Source organism: Pan paniscus, chromosome 6 (assembly GCF_029289425.2).
Source record: "Pan paniscus chromosome 6, NHGRI_mPanPan1-v2.0_pri, whole genome shotgun sequence".
NCBI lineage: Eukaryota > Metazoa > Chordata > Mammalia > Primates > Hominidae > Pan > Pan paniscus.
Genome location: NC_073255.2, coordinates 165,090,919 through 165,112,538, shown reverse-complemented (window position 1 = coordinate 165,112,538; position 21,620 = coordinate 165,090,919). Strand labels below are relative to the sequence as shown.

At 48.8% G+C, this 21,620-nt stretch overlaps 2 protein-coding genes across 4 annotated transcripts in view; one reads left to right on the top strand and one right to left on the bottom strand.

The window, feature by feature from the left end:
• Positions 1 to 21,620, top strand: part of RBM28 (RNA binding motif protein 28) — a 123,912-nt gene that overhangs the window by 85,939 nt on the left and 16,353 nt on the right. The window lies entirely within an intron of this gene.
• Positions 549 to 17,189, bottom strand: LEP (leptin). The gene is made up of 3 exons (XM_003806045.5): positions 17,161 to 17,189; positions 6,005 to 6,176; positions 549 to 3,765 (listed from the first exon to the last, which is right to left on the bottom strand). Exons 2-3 carry the CDS (start codon positions 6,146 to 6,148, stop codon positions 3,406 to 3,408), a joined length of 504 nt encoding a protein of 167 aa, XP_003806093.2. The 5' UTR covers positions 6,149 to 6,176; positions 17,161 to 17,189; the 3' UTR covers positions 549 to 3,405.

Genomic DNA, 21,620 nt, shown 5'->3' with positions numbered 1-21,620 from the left:
GAGCCATCGTGCCTGGCCCAAGAATCTCAATTCTTCTGCCCACCAAATCAGAATGGAGGGGTACATTGTGCTGGGCATTGTGCCAAACTAGTTGCATCATGAGGTGATGCTGAACTCTTTATTTCTTCTCTCTTCATTCCCCTCATCCCTCTTTCCCTGTGGATCCTGTCCTTCTTCCATCCCAGTGGATGCCTCTTTCTGTCCTTGCTCTGTCCCGTGTTAAGGGGCCTCTCCGAAGTGGATCCCTTCTTCCCGAGGACCCCTTTCTTTGTCCTCATTCCTTGGGATGGCACAGAGGCCTCTCTCTGGCTCTTGGTGTGTGCTTCCTGCGCCTCCCGGCAACCTGTTTCCCAGTCCTCTCAGCGTCCAAACCCAGCTCTGTTTTCTTTACAGGGTAATCCTTTTGCCTGAATAACTGGCGGCTGGCTGTGGCCAAGCCTGGGGCGGAGCTGACCCCAGTGATGGATGTGGGCCAGCCAGGCCTTGCCCTATCACACACAAACAGCTCTCCCGAAGCCCCTCCAGGAACGGCAACAGGAAACAAAGAGCAGGGGGCAAAGTTATTTTATTTAGATTTTTTTAAAAACAAACTTTTTTTTTTTTTAAGACGGAATCTCGCTCTGTCATCAGGCTGGAGTGCAGTGGCGCGATCTTGGCTCACTGTACTCTCCGCCTCCCAGGTTTAAGCGATTCTCCTGTTTCAGCCTCCCGAGTGGCTGGGACTATAGGCGCCCGCCACCACGCTCAGCTAACTTTTGTGTTTTTAGTAGAGACGGGGTTTCACCATGTTGGCCAGGATGCTCGCCATCTAGTGACCTTGTGATCCCCCCACCTTGGCCTCCCAAAGTGCTGGGATTATAGGCGTGAGCCACCGCACCCGGCCAAACTTTTTTTTTTTTTTTTAAGTTACAAAAACAGACAACCATTTATACTTAGGAAGTTTCACACTCTGGGAATTAGCCATTGTGCCAGGTTTTGTGAGCAAAAGGCTTAAGACACCTCAGCCTGATTAGGTGGTTGTGAGGATCTGGGCCACATTTTCCAGAGCAGCTCTCACCCTGGCCACAGCACCAGCCTCTTCTCTAGAACTTGCTACTCTTAACTCCTTTAATATCAAACTTCTTTACCCTTCAAGGTCCCTTCAACATGGCCCTTTCCCTCCTGTCTCTTCTTTCTCTGCCTCTCGCTGTAACTCACTGCTCACACTTTTATCTCTGCATCTCCACACACCAAACCTTCCAACAAAACAGCCTTCTCTCTGCAGGCAATTCACATCCCTCACCTCCTTCAAACTCTACCTCGAAACTCCTCTTTTCCAGAAAGCACTCGGTCTCCCTGGTTCCAGTCCCTCATTACCTGGCTCACGTAATGCTCTGGGTATCAGAGGACCTGGGCTATAGTCCTGGTCCTGCCATCTGTTGGCTGTTATGGTCTTATGTATTTTCTTATTTTTAAATTCTCAGTTATCTTGTTTCAAAGGGATGTGGCTATAATAGAAGCTAAGATGCCCTGAAAAGTAAACATGTTACAAAGTGCAAGCAGGGTTCCCTGTGGGCCCCTGGGCACGGCCCCCCTCAGCTCATACCATTTCCCACCTGCTGTCAACTGCACCATGCATTTGGCTGTTCAGCTGCTGTGGTAAATCCCCCACCTTGGCACATGGGTGAGTGCGGTTTGACCACTGGGAACGCAAGATCCCTGAGGGCAGGCCTCAATCTTAATGTTTATTGGGTGAGCTTCTCCAGCCTATAGCACCAGTCAGGGCTGAGCATGAAGCAGGTGCTCAGTCTTAAAGTTAACTGCTTTGATTCAAGTTTCCTTGGACAGATCCACCACCCACTGTGTGATAGCAAAAACACAGCAGCAGGATGGTGGCAAACCCCAAACCTCCTCTTTCATCTTCCTGAATGTGACCTCCAGTGGGAAGGGCCATCCTGGTGGCCTGGCCTGGGGAGTCCTGGCACTCACCTAGCAGTGCTTGTCAGGTCTCAGGACCACCTGCTAAAGGAGTTTTCTTTACCACTGGAGTAAAAACCCCCCAAGATTTTTGGTAATTTTGGCCTTGCTTGGGTGAGCCAATCAGACAAGAACTACAATTTGGCATGCAAGCCCCAAATAGGAACACTGCCATGTAATAAACCCAGAGTGTGATCAACCCTGGACCATTCAGAGGGTCACACCAAGGACCCCTGCTCTGAAGATCGCAGTCACCAGTGTGGGACCGTCACTCCATGATAGGAAAGACCACTCCCTAGCAGTCGGAGAAAGCCAGAGCTTACCACTGCCCCAACAAATGGCTTTCAGCCCTTTGCATTTTATTCTGGATGGATTTGAAGCAAAGCATCAGCTTCTCCAGGCTCTTTGGGGTCAGCCAGGGCCAGAAACTTCTCTCCAGGGGTGCCTGGCCAGGCCTCACAACCCCCCTGAAAGAGCTATTTTCATGAAAAACATCCTAAGCAATTGCAGAAGGTAAGAAAATGATCTCACTCCTTCCAAAGAACCCACCACACAAATGTTATTCAGCAAACACATTCTAGATCCTTCTCCCTTCTGCCCAAACATTCCCCACCCCTGGGTGCAGACACCTACATATGACACTTGACAAAACAAATCTTTTTAAAATAACCTGGTGCTTGGAGATCCACTCAGGGCAACACCATTGCAAACACTGTGATTTAACATCAGTCACAGTAGAAATGAAACCAGTTACGAGAGAACTAACTGGAGAGCCACCTTTGCCAGCTCTTGCTCAGATGAACCCAACCCTCGAGTCACTCAAAATGGGTTCACCTCAGCCAGACCCATCTATGGGATTGGAAACTGCACTCCAGGGAGACCCCTGGCCCTGGCTGACCCCAAAGAGCCTGGAGAAGCTGGTGCTTTGCTTCAAATCCATCCAGAATAAAACGCAGAATAAATAAACATGTGCTTCCAGCTTGTGTTGCTGGGAGTTCCTGCGTGTGTGGATGTGGTCTTCATGGAACTCCTTGGAATTCTCAGAGGGAACCTTGTTCTGGTCATCCAAAGGCTCTGCCTACCCCTCTGCCCTCTCTGAAATCACCCCTGGTCACATTGAAGCATTCAGTGAGGGGGAGATGGGTCAAGAGGGGACAAGACAACTCTTGTTGATGGCTGAAGACCTTGGTGGGAATCCCAGATGCAGCCCACTCTTTGCTGGGTGGACCCCCTTCCTGGTGAGAATAGGATCCTGTGTATATATCTTTGGTTTCAAGCAAAAGGAGGCTTAGGGTCTTATGCCTTTGGAAGAGTGGCTTAGAGGTCAGGGAAATTGACAGAGTCCTGGATAAGGGGTGTCCATGCAATGCTCTTCAATCCTGGAGATACCTGGAAGCCAGAGTTCCTTCCCTTAACGTAGTCCTTGCAGGAAGAGTGACCTTCAAGGCCTCAGCACCCAGGGCTGAGGTCCAGCTGCCACAGCATGTCCTGCAGAGACCCCTGCAGCCTGCTCAGGGCCACCACCTCTGTGGAGTAGCCTGAAGCTTCCAGGACACCCCCCAGGCTGTCCAAGGTCTCCAGGCCACTGGCCCAGGGCAAGTGGCAGCTCTTAGAGAAGGCCAGCACGTGAAGAAGGTCCCGGAGGTTCTCCAGGTCGTTGGATATTTGGATCATGTTTCTGGAAGGCATACTGGTGAGGATCTGTTGGTAGACTGCCAGTGTCTGGTCCATCTTGGATAAGGTCAGGATAGGGTGGAGCCCAGGAATGAAGTCCAAACCGGTGACCTTCTGTTTGGAGGAGACTGACTGCTATGCAGGAGGAAGAGGGAGAACAAGTGCTCAGCATGTGGGAGGAATCGCTCTCAGAGCCCTCTGCCTTCCCCATGGGCATGGAGGGTCATTCTCTGGGCTGCCTCCTTCCACCCTCCCTCACCACTTTGGCTCAGGCCCTTGTATCCTGCACCCAGGTGACTGCCAAGCCTCTAAGCTGGTCTCCGAGATTCCTGCTCTTCCCACACCATCCTTCCCTCCACTTCCAGGCCAACTTTCCTAGGTCATTCCTTTCTCTACATGGCCTCTGCTGAAGAACCAGCCATGGTTTCCTATGTTTTATTTAGTGGAGTCTGTTCCCCAGGCATCTGAGGTCCTCCATAAGCACCCCCACCCCCAGCCTTCCCTAGTCCCTTCTACCCCCAGCCGAGTCCTCCCTCCCAGTCAGCTTTTCCAGGCAGTCCCTCCTCCTTAGAGATCAAGGCCGTACCCTCAGTGAGGCCCCCCAACCCTGCTCCAGTGACTCCAGTTCCAGGAGGCTCTCCCCATCCATCTGCCCACAGCACTGAGGCTGACACCTCCGTGGTTACTACCCGGGGCTCCCGTGATATCGTGTATTACACCACCCAAGGTGGGGCACTCGGGATCTATCACGTGCAGTCTTGCTGAGTGGCTAATATGCCCAGCTAAATTTTTTTTATTATTTTTAAAGGAGACAAGAGTTTTTATCTATAAAATGCCCAAGACTCTATCTAGTTCTGAGCCATCTTTGCTTCCAGACACCTAACTTCTCCCTAACTGCCCAAGACTACCATGAGACACCCACAATGACCAGGAGACGTGGAAGTCTCCAGAAAGCTCCATGCAGGGGGTAAGGAGGATTCAATTGCTTTAGCTAATTTAGGCCTCATAACAACCTTGTGAATAGTGTGTGATATCCCCATTATCCAGATGATGAAAACAAGGCTTAAAGACATTAAGGAACTTGCTGAAGATCTCACAGACATCAGAAGTGTGAAGATTCAAACTTAATCTTCCTAATTTCAAATACAGACCTCATCAGGAAAATGGCTGAAGGTCTAGGCCTGCTGGACCCCAGAGAAAAGACCAGGGTGGGCACTGACTGCTATTTGCAAATCAGTAGAGGGTTGAACGTGAAAAAGGGTAGACTCGCTCTTTTGGGTATCTTTGAGCGGCAGGGCCAGAGATCAGCTGGAACTACAAGAACCCTAATGACAAGCACATCTAGAGATGGGATAGAGGCCCTGAGGAGATGCTTCTGGGGGTCTTGCACCTGCCAATGGGACACAAGGAAATTCACAGCTCCCTCTGGTCGTAGGCACTAAGATTCAAGGAAGTGAAGTCAGGGAGGAAGGCGAGTGCAGAAGGTGGGGACAGAGGGGACAGGAAGGAAAGAGACAGTGGCTGTGCCTGCATGTGGCTCAGCTAATCTCTGAGGCCTGGGTTTCCCCTTGGTAGGTTGAAAATAAGCACATGAGGCCTCATGAGAATCCTATGATTTTTTTCTTATTTTTAATTTTTATTTTTTAAAAATTAGAGAGAGAGGTCTTGCCATGTTGCCCAGGTGGTCTTGAACTCCTGGCCTCAACTGATCCTCCTGCCTTGGCCTCCTAAAGCAATGGGCTTACAGATGTGACCCATCGTGCCTGATCAAATCCTATGATTTTTATTTATTTATTTATTTATTTTGAGACAGGGTCTCGCTCTGTCACCCAGGTTGGAGCACGGTGGCATGATCAGGGCCCACTGCAGCCTCAACCTCCCAGGCTCAGGTGATCCTTCCATCTCAGCCTCCCCTAGCTGGGACCACAGGTACACACCACCATGCCTAGCTAACATTTTTTATTATTTTTGTAGAGATGGGGTCTCCCTATGCTGCCCAGGCTGGTCTCGAACTCTTGGGCTCGAATGATCCTCCTGCTTTGGCCTCCCAAAGTGCTGGGATGACAGGTGCAAGCCACCACACCCAGCCCAAATCCTATGATTTTTAAATGGAAACATGTAGCAAAATCAAATGTTCTCGGAGTGGTTTAGAATTAGAACCACTCACCCCTGGAATCTCAGCAGGCAGAGGGGCCAAAAGAAACAACCAGAAAGAGTGGAGCCCTGTGCTTTCAAATCCTTCTCAGCTTCCAGTAGGTGCCTGGCATTCAGGAGGCGTTCAATAAATGTTTCTTGGACTATCTGGGTCCAGTGCCACTAGGAGCCAGTGCTGGGCTGGCTGCAGTTCTACTTTGTCCCCGCATACTCTCCTTACCGTGTGTGAAATGTCATTGATCCTGGTGACAATTGTCTTGATGAGGGTTTTGGTGTCATCTTGGACTTTTTGGATGGGCACAGCTTGGACATAGAAAAGATAGGGCCAAAGCCACAAGAATCCGCACAGGGTTCCCCAATGCATTTTCCTTCCCAGGATGTGCTTCTTGGGCCTGAAAACAGAAGGAACCACACACTGCAAGGAGCCAGTATCTCAGAATACACCCATCTTCACATTACCAACCACATTACCAGACGGGGATGAAAATCAGCTTTGCTTTCTGCTCTGGCTACCATCCCCTCAAAGTCAAAGACAATTCATTATCTACATATGTATTAATGAAATGCATCCCCTTAGGAAGAGGATTATTGTCTGGTCAATAAAACCACCATGAAGTATCCTGTAGACCACAGAGCTGTGAGGCCAGGGTGTGATCAAATGGACATGGTAGGGATGATGTAGACTTCATTGCATGCTCAAGGGAAAAATAACAGACTTTTAAGGTCTGGTTTGAACCCAGTCATTTACTCACTGCATAATTTTAAGCATATCACATAGCCACAAAATACTCCACCTTCATCCCTGTAATATATCTATCTCTAGGCTTTTATGAGGATCAAATTATCTAATGCATGTGAAAGGGCTTAAAGGTGTTGTGAAATGTGCTCTATCATTACCCTATCATTAGTGATTATGCTACTCACCCATCCTCTGCATTTCTCCCTCACACCAGCCTGCTGATACTCTGTGAGGGCCTTTACCACTTGCTTCCTTACATCCTTTCTCTCCCACCCACTGGGAGCCTGAATCCCACTAGCACTTACTGACCTTCTAAATAATATGTCAGACACAGTGCTCAGCACCGAGGATGCAATGGTGAACAACAGATGCTCTCTACCCTCGAGTGGCTTACAGTTTAATAGGAGAAACAAACAGGTCAATGGCCATTCTAAGCCAGGAGGAAAGAGCTTTGCAAAAAGGGCAGGTACAAGATACCACCGGAACGCATAGGGGGCTCCCTGGAAGAAGTGTCTCCTGAGCTGGGGATTGGACTGAATATGGGCTACTAAGAGTAGAAAGTGGTTGCCATAGTGGCTGAGAAATCAGGGGGTATAAAGACATGGTGGCGGGAGAGAGCATAACACATTCACCCAGAACGCTTGAAACTTTCAAAGTCTTGGAACTGTGAATTCTAAAATTAAAATAATATGCAGATCCTTGATTAAGCAGCAAAGTTTTAATGAGATACATGAGGCAAAAGGTAATAAAGTTAAATGTATGCGAGTCTGTGGCCAATGATCCATGCTAAGTATATGTGCATGAGCCTGAAATAATAATAAAATGTAAGTAAATATTAGGATGAAGGTTCTGGAGATGGCAGTAAAATTAATCTCCACTTTTCGTGTTCTTCCTCGTCTGGGTCTTGATGAAGACAGGTAATATATTTTCTGTCCATAGATGGCAATATTAGTAGGATTCATTTCTGGCAATACAATAAAAACAAGCAGTCTGTCTATATATTATTTATAATGTTTGATCAAAGCCATGTTTTTTTAATCTGAATTTTACAAAAGAGAAAAATATGGGGCTCAGGAATAGGAGTCAACTTGCCCAAAGTCAAACAGGTCCATGACAGAGTCAGGATTCAGATCCAGAAAGCAGGAGTGCGAGCCACCCACCCCTCCAGCTCCTCAAGGATTTAAGGAAAAGCCCAAATCAAACCCCAATTACCAGTCAAGGGCAGCTGCTGGGAACATGGCATTTGGAAACAAATACCCTGCTCTGGAATAAAGCTATGGTATTGTACCCACATCTCAACTTCAAACATGAAAAGTACTACGTACCAAGTAATTTGGGAAGAGGCAAATTTATGTCTTAAAAAAGTAAAACTTCCTCTATTAGCTACTCGTTACCTGAATAATACACCAAATGTTTGTGCAACAGAGTTAAATAGTGCTAATCCCCGATACGAAGTCATGAAACCCTAGCAGAGATGGGCAGGTGTAGTGATTAGGCTCTGCGGCTCCAGCTGCAGGCTCCACTCTTGTTAGCTTTGTGTCTCCGGGCAAGATGCTTCCTTAAAGCATCCTTTCCTTTCACTAAAATGGAGCTAACACCACCACCTGGCTCAAAAGGGTAAATGAGATGAACCTGTGAAGCCCCTGCCCATGGTGTGCGTGTCCAGAGCAGGGTGAGGGGAGTAAATTATTACAATTACCAGGCAGGGCTTGAAACCCTGGGCAACACTACCTGTAGCCCAACTGTGAATCAAGCATTTGGCCCACTGCCTCCCATGGGCTATCTTAACAGGGCGCCTGGTGTCTCTGGGTCTTCCCCATGCGGCACAAGATCAGCTTGCCTCCTTTTCTAAGATTCATGTGTTGATGACACCCTCCTACCCAAGAGAATTTATTACCAGATTAACTGTGGTCATAGTCACTCTCGAATAATGGCCACCCTCTAATACCTAAGTGGAAAAACAGTTTTACAAGCCCCCTCTATCACCACTGATAATATGCTTCAGTGGATGCTGGAAATAAATTGTGGTTCCTTGAAAACATGGAGCTGAGAAGCTGCCGCTGAGTAAGGCTGCCTAGTAGGAGAGGCCAGGTTTAGGAGAAACCTATGGGGGTCTGCAGAGAGAACTGGTAGCAGGTCCATCTGAGACCAAAGTGCTCGCAAGAATCTGCCCCACCAACACACAACACATAACACACATGCTCATACACACATCACACACACACACACATCAACACAGATCACCCTTTTAGTAGAGGCTGCTAGTCTTTCCCAATATCTTGTCTTCCATTCTTCCCCAGTCATAGAAAACTCCAAGTCTTAGGTAGGGATATGGCCATCTAGAATAAATACTTTACTTCTCAGAGTCTCCCAACTAGGTGTGACCATGTGACTAAATTCTGGCCAGTGAAATATAAGCAGAAGTGTCCTGTGCCAGCTCTCAGGAACCTGTCGTGTGCCTTCATCTCTTCCTTTTTCATCCCTTGCTCCATTCTGATGCCTGGACTATAGATATGGTAGCCAACATTCTAGCACCATCTTGAACCAGGAGGACGAAGACCTCACCTTATCAACTGCAGGGCAGGGAGCTGCAGGAGCTCGGTTCCTGAGGTTGATGGAGCTGAGATGCCATGCTGGTCTTGGACTTGTGCTGGGTGTGTGTGAGAGACATAACCTCTGCCTTTTAAAAGCCACTGTTCTTTTGGGTCTCTGCTAAATGCAGCCAAACTTAATGCTAACCGACTTAACACATGCCAACATGGGCATCAGAAAAGAGTGGGCATTAAGTCTTCCTTGGTTCACCTGAGTCTTAGTACCTGGGTGGGGCCTGGCCATGGCCCAAGAAGGGGAGGAAGAATGGCTGGGAGGAGCAGGGTTTAGGGATGAGGAGAGGAGGAATAATTCAAGGCAGCAAATAGTTGGTGCAAAAGTAACTGCTGTTTTTGCCATTACTCTTAAAAACCACAATTACTTTTGTACAAGCCTAATACAATTTCATTGAGCATAGTGCCTGACATACCATAATTACTCAATATAGGTCTGATGGTTGGTGGCTAACATGTATTGATCGCCCGCTGTGGGCCAGAAACAGACATGAAAAAGATATGGAACCACAGGAAAGTGGAATCAGGAGTGGGAAGGGATGGGGCAGAGGCTGATGGCTTTCCCAGGGAAGCCTCGGTAGTGTACACAGTATTTGATTTTTGTCAACTACTTACGTAAAATATTTGTTAAAAATATAGGTAAAGAACAAAACTGTGCCCTTAAGCAACTGGTTTGAGAATTTACATATTTAACTTCAATGCAAGGAAGAACATTTATTTCTATTTATTTATTTTTGAGATGGAGTCTTGTTCTTTACCTAGGCTGGAGTGCAGTGGTGTGATCTCAGCTCACTGTAATCTCTGCCTCCTGGGTTCAAGCAATTCTCTTGCTTCATCCTCCTGAGTAGCTGGAATTACGGGCATGCACCACCCAGCCTGGCTAATTTTTTTTTTTCTTTTTTAGACGATGTTTCCCTCTTTTTGCCCAGGCTGGAGTGCAATGGTGCAATCTTGGCTCACTGCAACCTCCACCTCCCGGGTTCAAGCCATTTTCCTGCCTCAGCCTCCCAAGTAGCTGGGATTACAGGTGCCTGCCACCATGCCTGGCTAATTTTTTGTATTTTTAGTAGAGATGGGGTTTCACCATGTTGGCCAGGCTGGTCTCGAACTCCTGACCTCATGTAATCCACCTGCCTCGGCCTCCCAAAGTGCTGGGATTACAGGTGTGAGTCATCACACCCAGCCTCATTTTTTTGTATTTTTAGTAGAGATGGGGTTTCACCATGTTGGCCAGGCTGGTCTTGAACTCCTGACCTCAGATGATCTGCCCACCTTGTCCTCCCAAAGTGTTGAGATTACAGGCGTGAGCCACTGCATTGGGCCTGAGCCACTGCGCCTGGCCAAGGAAGAACATTTAAACGAAGAAATGCCTTGGGTGACTCAGCAAAGAAAGTCATGGTGCTTAAACTGATGAATGCTAGAGTTCCTCAGAGCTATGCTTGAGTCAGAGCACAGGGCCCTAGGAAAGTGGCTAACCTCTTTGGGACTCAGTTTTCCTGGCTATCAGATGGGGATGATATGAATCATAATGCCACCTGTCGATGTTATGTGGCTGAAATGAGATAAAGCATGTAAAGTGCCAACTCCTTGCCTGGCACGTAGCCAACCCCAATGCCTTAGCTGTTATCACCATTATTTCCAGCAGGGGAATCAGGGAGGCATCATGGAGGAGATGGCATTTGATAAGGGACCTGAGAATGGGTAGGAATTGAGTTTGTGAAGGTGGAGGAGAGGGCAGCCCTGGCAGAGGTGGAAGAACACAGGTGGGTTTAGGAGATGGTGGCTTCCAGCTGACACCAGGGTGAGGAGCCGGGGAGGGCTTGGGCTGGAATCGCAGGGGCAGTGAGCACCAGGAAGGGAGGCAAAGCTTTTCCTTCTGCACCCTGAGGAGCAAATGTTTTCAGCCTGGCTGACTAGAAGGATGGAGATGGAAACTAGGAGAGACATGAGGAGAGGTTTTGGAAAGAGGTGGTTGGGCTCCTGCTGATGTCCTAGTACTGGCTGGACATGCTGGTGAGCCTGCCCAGCTGCTGCTTGGAATTGGAAGTCTGAGCTCAGAGACAAAGGGCTGCAAATGTAGGACCCAGGGGCCCGCTGCAGCTGTGGCAGGAAAGCATGGGGAGAGCATGGGTTGGGGTGGAAGAAAGGCCACGATCAGCTGTCTGCCTGAGCTGCAAAACCTCTCTCCAGAAGTTTCCAAAGCAGTTTTGAACATTTAGGAGCTGCCATTTTCTTAGAGTTAAAAGATGAGCTGCTGAAATGTTGATACAGCATCATTCTTTCCTCTGAGTGCTACTGAAGCAGCTCCTGGAGAGGAGAGGGGTCTCTAGGAAGATGGTGGGCTCACAGTGGGCCTTGTGCTCATTTGGGACGCAGCCTGCACTCTGCTGTCTCCCTCACGGCCCACTTCTTTCTGCACTCCCTGGGCTGCCCTCTCCACAGGCTGCCTTCCTTCTCCTTTAATCAAGGCCTGGCTGCCCCATCTTCTACCCTCATCCCTTGCCATGGGTACCCTGGAGAAGAAATGAGAAAAGTAGAATGTGGAGCCCCTGGGGCTACACAGATGAAATGTGGCTGGGTGTGGTGGCTCAGCCTATAATCCCAGGACTTTGGGAGGCCAAGGCAGGAGGATCGCTTGAGCCCAGGAGTTCAAGACCAGCCTGGGCGACACAGCAAGACCCCATCTCTAAAAAAAAATAATAATAAAAATAAAAATAGCTGAGTGTGGTGGCAAACGCTTGTGGTCCCAGCTACTTGGGAGGCCAAGGTGGGAGGTTTGCTTGAGCCCAGGATGTCGAGGCTGCAGTGAGTTATGATCACACAGTGCACTCCAGCCTGTGTGACACAGCAAGACCCCATCTCTTAAAAACAAAAGCCAAAAAAGATAATGAAACAATCTCAGTAAACAGGGCAGCAAGAGAGGCTTATATAATGTGCCATCCACCCCACCACAAATTCTGCTGTCTACCTCCACCTGGGTCCTTTGCACCAGCCTCACTGTTACTTATCCTCAGGTGGACTCCCACCCCCATCCTCACTTGGCAGTTGTGTGCAGGGCCCGCACCCCACCCTCCACCTCCTACCTCCCTAAGAAGCTGGTGGCCTCTAGACTTGAGCTCCATCACCTTCCCACCATTGCAGGGGACAAGGCAGATGGAGGCAGACCCTCCATCCTGGGGACCTCAATGTCAAAGTGGGAGTTAGGATGGGCAGAGATGTCTGCTCCTCTTTTTTTTTTTATTTTTTTATTTTTTTTGACGGAGTCTTGCTCTGTTGCCCAGGCTAGAGTGCAGTGGCGTGACCTCGGCTCACTGCAACCTCCGCCTCCCGGGTTCAAGTGATTCTCCTGCCTCAGCCTCCTCAGCCTCCCTAGTAGCTGGAAATACAGGCGCCCACCACCGCACCTGGCTAATTTTTGTATTTTTAGTAGAGACGAGGCTTCACCATCTTGGCCAGGCTGGTCTCAAACTCCTGACCTCGTGATCCACCCGCCTCGGCCTCCCAAAGTGCTGGGATTACAGGCATGAGCCACCGAGCCTGGCCCGTCTGCTGCTCTTTAGATCCAGGCTGGAGGGCCTCCTGAGCCAAGATCAGGCCTGCCCACAGCCCTCCAATGACATCAATGGGGAGAACAAAGCGAGTCTTTTGTATGCTACTGTGAATTAAATTCAGGTAACATGGCATTTGCTATTAATTATGAGGGAAAAGCTTTAGCTAGTCTGAGTCCTCTCCCTATACACATTCTCCTGTGGGATCCCCTCCTGTTCTTCCCTCCCACCCTTCCTTCCTTCCTTTCTTCATAACTCCAAGTTGGAAGGGACTTGGGGATGAGAAAAGAACAAAGGAGGAAATAAAGGCAGCGAAGTTTGGATCTTCATTCTCCAGGTTGCTCAGAATCTAGTGGAACAGACAGGACCTTGAACAACTCATTTTAACACAACCTAGTGGGAGTTATGAGGGAAGAAGCATAGAACCCAAAGAACAAAGGGGAAAAGGTTCTCTGGGGATGGGAGGAGAGCTTTGCAAGGGAGGCAGTGTGTGAACTGAGGCCTGAAGGACAGGCGTTCCCCAGGGGAAAGAGGGGAAGCAGGGCATTCCAGGCCAAGCTCCGGAGTTAGGGAAAGCCATGGTTAGTTTGGGAAGATTCAATATGGTAGAGGGGTGGAGTGTGTGAGGCTGGAGAGCTAAAATTTTGGGGGCTTAAGTCTGTTTAGTAGGGACCTCATGGGAGATCTAACCTACCAAAGAGACACACATACACACACACAGACACACACACACACATACACAACCCTTGATGGCTATGTTTGCATTTACACTCCAGCCCCCTTGGCTACAACTGCCTGGCCAGTGGTAGGCAAGAGACCAAGAGGCTCTTCTCTTCTCCCTTTCCTCCTCCCTTCCTTCTCCTGACCCTGATTGGGTCAATCAACTTCTCTCTTAGGAATTTAGAGTGGGGCTGCAGAGAGTCCAGTTCATCTCTGTTGAGGGCTCAGAAGCTCTAGGGTAGCCACATTTGGCCTCATATGCATGGAACAGCTGAGAGAGACCAGAGCCCACATAGCCACTGAGCCAGAGTATGGTCACTGCCTGTGCTCCTTCCTAGCCTTCTTTGTGGTTCCTGGGTCCTCGTGAGGCCTGGTGCTTCCTGGGTCCTCGTGAGGCCTGGTGGCCCTCCCTGTCCTTAGCCTTCAGGGTGAGATACTCTTTTCTTATACTCACTTGGAGAGCTTTCAACTTTCTAAATATATTTTTCATTTGAGACAGATAGATACATGTAAGAGAAATAAGTGTCAAGAAGTAAAATTCACCCTTACCATGGGTAATGCACTCTTGAGAGTCTCGGCTCTTTTTTCAAATGTTGATCACAATAAACAGTTTGAAAAACACAGGGCCAGCGTGAGTGATTTTCTCTTATTTGCAACCAAAAGCCTCATTTGAGAAATCGTGTTAACATATGTAACCAGCAGAGAGGGTGTGAGTACAGGGGTTACATTCTTTCTGTTCATCAGAAAGATCTGATCTCATCAGAGATACAGATAGGTTTCTACTCCTGTTTCAGCTCTAATCTTGTGTGTGTGTGTGTGTGTGTGTCAGGGTCTCGCTCTGTCACTCAGGCTGGAGTGCAGTGGTGTGATCAAGGCTCACTGGACCCCCGACTTCCCGGGCTCAAGCAATTCTCCCACCTCTCAGCCTCCCAAGTAGCAGGGACTACAGGTGTGTACCATCACATCCAGTTAATTTTTTTTTTATAGAGATGGGGTTTTGCCATGTTGCCCCAGCTGATCTGGAACTCCTGGGCTCCAGTGATCCACCTGCCTTGGCCTCCCAAAGTGCTGGGATTACATGCGTGAGCCATGGTGCCTGACTTCTGATCAATTTTTGAGGCTCCCTTGAGCTCTGTGTGAGGGTCATCTTAAGCTCCAGCAAGACTCAGAAGGAGAGGTTGCCCTGATCAATTAATGACACCTGTACCTCTGTACCTGTTCCAGCATCTATCACAGGCCTGGAACACGGCAGGGCTTTGTTAAATATTTGTTGCATGAATAAATGAGAGATTTCCCATTCTCGATCTGCATTGGCTAACTAGGGTAACCTACCTCCTCAATGGTTCACTTGCTCCCATCTTAAAGTCACATCCTAGAATTCACTTTGGCCCAGCAGGAATTCTTATAGAGTTGTCTTAATAAAGACAGAAAATGCTTCAGTGTCCAGGTCTCCTTCTCTTGGGGACCTTGGTCTGCTTCCTGCACTTCCTATGTGCCCTCTAGCACCCAGGTGGGCCAGGATTCCCTTCAGCTTCCTAAGCTGTGCTCCATCTTGACTGCCGTCCCTGGATACTCCCCGCCGTGGCCCCTTTCATGAGCCTGGCTCCTGCTCCTGCACTCTGGGACCCCTCCCCTTCTCAGAGACCCCTGCTCTCCCCTCCCGTCTTCTCTGCGGTTTCTCTTCTCTTCCTTGGCAACCCCCCAGCCTGGAGCACCCCAGAGCAAATGTAATGTACACCCAGATGGAGACTAAATCTCCTATGATATTAGTGAAATGTTGGTATGGGCATTGATTATAGATTCCATTCCAGAGAGCTAACAAACTGAGCAGGAAAGACGGTAACATGCTGTCTGCTAAGCAACGAGGCACATTGGCTGTCACACGTGGAATAAGTGCAAAGAAGTCTGTGGACCCAGACACCAAGTGTGTTGTTTTTAAGCAGAAACAACCTCTCTGTTTCTCTGAGACAACTGTGTGGACAAAGAAGAATTTCAAGGCTCTCTGCCGACTGGCCAGAATGGAGCTGCGGCTGCCAAACTCCTACCCCGGTGGGGATGGGGTAACTGACTGCCGGAGAATTTGGCTCAATTTTCCTTTAAATCATACCAGCGCTGTTCACAGATGCACAAGACACAAGGACTCTACCTTCCTGGAGCCCCTCTTCTCTCCTTGGCTCCCACGCCCCTGGTGGCATCTAAGTGGGCGGGAGTAGGACATTGACCCAGATTCCGTGGCGGCCACCTCCACGCTCTGCATGGGCCACTCAGATGTGCAAGGCATCTGCCTGGGGCTGACGGGCAGGAATTCATTGCAACTTCCCTGGCTCTGTCCTTGGCACTTGGAGCCATTTCCTGGAATGGAGGGGGAGGAAAATATTTCCCCAAATACCAAGAAGAGTTATTTTGGGTATAAAATGTACAGAATATGAGGAGGACGCTCCTTTAGCCAACGTGGAAATGTTCCCCTCAGCCCAATGTCCACAACTGCTTGGGAAGGGAAAGAACCGAAAAGCATCCACTGTTTCTCTCTTGCCTTGTCTCCCTGCCTAAGTGAGAGAAATGATCAGTGTGGCCTTCTTGTTTCTAAGGGCATTAGAACAGGAGCACCCACGTTGCTAGAAGCCTCCATATTTGGTTCTGCAGACAATCCTAATAGGAAAGAGATTGGGAAAATTCCCCAGTTCCAGCTGCCCATGGCCCACCTCAGAATCCTACAGAACAAACACAACTCCGGCTGCCAGAGGTCATTCTGCACTGCAAAGGAAGAGAGCCTGTGCTCCTGGAACGGTACCACCAAGTCTCTGCTCTTCACCCACCTCCCCAAAGATCACCCTTCCAACAGAAATTAATCACCTCTTGGAAGCTGCTATTCTGAAATGACAGCCAGGCCACTTGTCTCACTTGGACCTAACTGTATTTAAGGAGTCACTTTCCCAAAGCACCACTATCTTTAAACTATAGAAACAGGAGTGTAAAGGCGATGGCACCCACAGTGAAATCCAAACCAAGCGCAGACTGAAGGAAGGCTATAGGCGAGCCTGGTGGGCCAACAGAGCGTATTTAGCAGTCCTGGCTAGAAGTTCCCTAATAACCAGTTCTGACCCCCAGAGACACCTCATTGTATGCATTGCAAAGAAGGCAATTTGCATGGCTTTGAGGACAGATCTGGTAAGACCCTGCACAATTTCTCTGGAAGATTTTGAGTCTTCCTGACACTTGTTTCCCCCCACCTCTACTCATCGTTGCCTTCCTCCTAGGCATTGGCCTTACACAGCCCCTCTCATTCAGAGGTCAGGAACTTCCCTGGAAAATGAAGCCTGAATTCCTACCCGCAGAGTAAGGCAATGTCTAGGACTGAGACTGATCACTTGCATCTGCGTCCCTCCTACCCCCAACTTTATCTCCTTCAGACTGGGGTGGCACATCCTGATCTTTGGGGATGTGCCCAAGGCAATTTCCAATGCATCTCAGCTCTGCGAATGCCACGAGGTTGGTGGGTCTGACAGTCTCCCAGGGACCTGGCTGGTTCTGCAAGGTCCTGCCTTCTGGGCACCGGCACAGCCCAGCAGCAAATCCAGCGCTCCCCAGCTCCCGGTAACCTTCTATCTGGCTAGAACTCGGTACAAAGCTATCATAGTCCAGAACTAAGCCATCCGCCCTGCCTCCCTCCTGACTCAGTTTCCCCGGGATCCAGAGTTGTGTGGGGCCCTGTGGCCTGCCAAGAAAGACCAGCAGAGAAGGAGGAAGGAGCGCGCCGGGGCCTTACCTTGCAACCGCTGGCGCTGCGATTCCTACGGGGCTCCATGCCTGCCCGCCCCTCTTATAGCGGCCCGATCACAACTTGCGCAACTGCCCCGCAGGCCCCGGCGCATTTCTAGCGCCAGCTCCCGCCCCGCCCCTCAGGGTAGCGACGTGCCGGGCGGCTGCTAGCCCTGGGCCCGCAGTGTGCACCTCGCGGGGCCTCGAGGGAGGGCCTCGGCGCGCCATGAGCCACGCGCGCACCCTTGGGTACCTCCCAAAAATTTGGGGGTGGCTGGTAGGAGCGAGAAATCCTTGATGTCCCTCCAGAGGCTCCGGCCCGACTATGGCGCAAGGACCAGCCCCTCGGGAAGGTGCTTCGAGCCGCGCGGGGCGCGGTCGGGGCGGGGGTGGCTGTGAGGGGCTCCGCGGAGCAGGCTGGGGCATACGGCTGCGCCCTCCTTGGCCCTGGCGCGGCTTCGGGGTGGGAGCGAATCGGGACTCGGCCCCGACGGCCCTGGACGCCAGGGAAGCCCAGGGTTAGAGGGAGCGGCCCGCAGTGCGCCAGGCTCCCCGACCCAGATTGCGGGGTTGGGGGTTCTGCAGTCCCACCCCTTCTCTGGCACGCGGAGAATCGAGTTCCAAGCCTCAGGGCAAGTTGTCTCTGGCTGGCACCCCAGGGAGTGCGCACTCTCTGGAGGGCTCCAGGCGGGCACTGTGGTCTTTGGGGATGCTCTGGACATACTGTGGGTCTCCATCCTCAATTCCGTATTTCCTACGTACAAAGTGGGGGTTGGGGGGTGGTCCCAGATGTAGCCACGTTTTTGTCATCATAGCCTGTGAGTGGGGTGGTAGGCATGGTTCACCTGTATCGTTTGTAGTTCCCCACTTTACATGATGGGTTGGTTTGTTTTGTTTTGTTTTATCCTTGGGCTTCAGGGATGAGGAATCTAAGGTCCAGGGAGATTAAATGACTTTCCTTAGAATCCACAGCTGGTAAGGAATAGCAATGGGCTAGGAACCCAGGCCTATTCTGGTCCCCACTGCGCAGAGCAGCTCCAAAAACAAACCACTCCATTGAGAACCAACCTAGCCAGGCGTGGTAGCTCAAGCCTGTAATCCCGGCACTTTGGGAGGCCAAGGTGGGTGGATCACCTGAGGTCAGGATTTCGAGACCAGCCTGGCCAACATGGTGAAACCTCATCTCTACTAAAAATACAAAATTAGCCAGGTGTGGTGGTGAGTGTCTGTAATCCCAGCTACTTGAGAGGCTGAGGCAGGAGAATGGCTTGAACCTGGGAAGTGGAGGTTGCAGTGAGCCACACTACAGCCTGGGCAACAAGAGTGAAACTCTGTCTCAATAAAACAAAAAAACAAAAAAAAAAACCCATAATATAAAGCGGGGAACTGCAAATGATGTTGGTGAACCGAGCCTTCCACTGCCGGGTTTGGTAATGCCCAAAAGCTAAGAATGGTTTCTACATTTGTAAAAGTTTGAAAAAAAAAAAATCAAAAGAAGAGGCCAGATGCAGTGGCTCATGCTTGTAGAATCAGTATCCCACATTGGGCACCAGATATTGGGGGAACCTGCCCCCAATATTTCAATGTAGGTTCTTTCTATTTTCCATAAGTGTCAGCTGGCTGAGAAATAAAGAGAGAGAGTACAAAGAGAGGAATTTTACAGCTGGGCTGCCGGGGGTGACATCACATATCGGTAGTACTGTGATGCCCACCTGAGCCTCAAACCAGCAAGTTTTTTATTAAGGGTTTCAAAAGGTGAGAGGGTGTAAAACAGGGAGTAGGTCACATGCTTCAAAGGGCAAAAAGGAGAACTACTGATAAGGGTCTATGTTCAGCGGTGCACGTATTGTCTTGATAAACATCTTAAACAACAGAAAACAGGGTTCGAGAGCAGAAAACTGGTCTGACCACAAATTTACCAGGGCGGAGTTTTTCACCACCCTAGTAAGCCTGAGGGTACTGCAGGAGACCAGGGCGTATCTCAGTCCTTATCTCCATTGCATAGGATAGACATTCCCAGAGCGGCCATTTATAGACCTCCCCCCAGGAATGCATTCCTTTCCCAGGGTGTTAATATTAATATTCCTTGCTAGCAAAAGAAATTAGCGATATCTCTCCTACTTGCAGGTCTATTTATAGGCTCTCTGCAAGAAGAAAAATATGGCTCTTTTTGCCTGACCCCGCAGGCAGTCAGACCTTATAGTTGTCTTCCCTTGTTCCCTAAAAATTGCTGTTATTCTGCTCTTTTTCAAGGCGCACTGATTTCATATTGTTCAAACACACATGTTTTGCAATCAATTTGTACAGTTAACACAATTATCACAGTGGTCCTGAGGTGACGTACATCCTCAGCTTATGAAGATAACAGGATTAAGAGATTAAAGCAAAGACAGGCATAAGAAATTATAAAAGTATTATTTGGGAACTGATAAGTGTCCATATTAAAATGAAATCTTCAAAATTTATGTTCCTCTGCCACGGCTCCAGCCGATCTCTCTGTTCGGGGTCCCTGACTTCCTGCAACATCTCAGCACTTAGGGAGACTGAGGCGGGAGGATCAGCGCAACCCTGTCGCAAAACAAAAGAAGAATAGTTCTCACGGGAAAATTACAGGAAATTTACATTTCTGTGTCTATAAAGTTTTGAATTCTGTCAACAAAAAATTGTGTAAATTGTTTATTCTTGTTGTATAAGTACCCATGTAATATCCTCAATTTTGCCTTGGCTTAGAAAGCCTAAAATGTTTTCTACCTGGCCCTTTAGAGAAAGTTCCCAGCCCTTGAACCAGGGAACACACATACATTGCACATTGATTCCTCCAGGCCTTTTTACTTTCCAGTCCGTCTGTGGGGATGCCCAACTGCGCATCCATCGCTTCTCCCGGAAGAATCTCCCCATTCCACTAGGGTCTCTCCATCCTTAAAGAAGCTTTTCCTAGTTCCCCTTGCAGCTAATTCCTGTCTCTCAGTCTGGGTTGGGTGCCCCTTTCCATCTCCTCCCTTAGGTTTTAAGAGGACAGGGATTGGGCCATCAACTGTTTCAGTCCCGGTACTTTTCCAGTGCCAAGAACACATGGGTGCCCAGGAAAAATTTGCTGAATTGAACCCCAGGAACAACACACACCATAGAGATGATTTTTGTTATGTGTTATATTCATGTACCACTATACAGGGATTCCTCTAGACGCAAGGCCACTGGGAAGGTAAATGTTTAAAACTTGGGAAAATACACCTGCAGTGATGATGCAGAGGGAACAGGAAAAGCCAGGATCACACATGTCCTGGAGACCACAGTCACATTGCATTCGAGGCTTCCTAATGGAAACATGTTTCCCAGAGAATGTGCATTCTTTGAGTTGGTAGGAGTCTATTTGGTCATTGCTATGCTCCTAGCTCATAGCCTGGTGTCTAGCTCAAAGTTTTTTAAATGAAAATTTTAAACATACAGAAAAGTGTGCAATACTATAGTGAACTACAATATACCCATCACCTAGATTTAATAATTATTATTTTCCATATTTGCTTCATTAATTATTTTGGCAAAAATATTTTAAAGCGTATTGCACACATCATGACATTTTATCCCTACTTTGGTGTTTCCCAAAAAATAAGGAAGAATTTCTGTGTAACTGCAAGACCATTATCACACAATAATAACTCCCTAACATCGTGAAAGCTAGTCTATACAAAATTTCCCCAAATGTCTCCCTCTTCCACTATAGACCTCCTTAAACAAAATAATGAAAAATGAATAAACCACAAATTTTAGTGGATGTTTTCATACCTCCATCAGGACATCAGTGGCAGTATTTGGGAAGTTTCAAAAGGTGGTCTTTATAGCATCTCTTCCTCCAGTCAACAAACACACAGTCTTATATGTTTGTGAGATACATAACACACTATGCCTAAAACTTAGTGGCTTAACCCAAGACTATTTATTTAGCTCATAATTCTGTGGGTCCAGCAATATGGCCTGACTCATGCCTGTGGTGGCTGGCTGGCTATCAGCTAAGATGATGAGGGTAACTGGTCTAGCCTGGGCTTGTTTACATGGTGACAGCTGCTGGATTCCCAAGAGCAGCAAAAGATGGCAAACCCCAATGAGCAAGCACTTTTCAAGTCTCTGCTAACATCCTGTTTCCTGTTTCCTGTTGACCAAAGCAAGTCACATGGTCAAACCCAGAGTAACTGGGAGATTACCCAACCCAGCAATAGAGGGAGGCACCACCAGATTGGGACTTTACTGTAATCAGCCCATCACGGGAAAGGGTGCCACACTGAACTTATGACAAGCTTAGCCAGCAGCAAGTATCAGCACAGGCAGCTAAGTGGCTACACAGAGAAAAGGGCAACTCAACAAGGGCAGGAAAGGATACAGAGAGGCCAAGTCAGCCAGAATGGAGCTTTGAGGAGTGAGAGAGAAAATCCTTGCAAAGAAAGGTAACAAGCAGCTGGGTTTTGAAAGGCC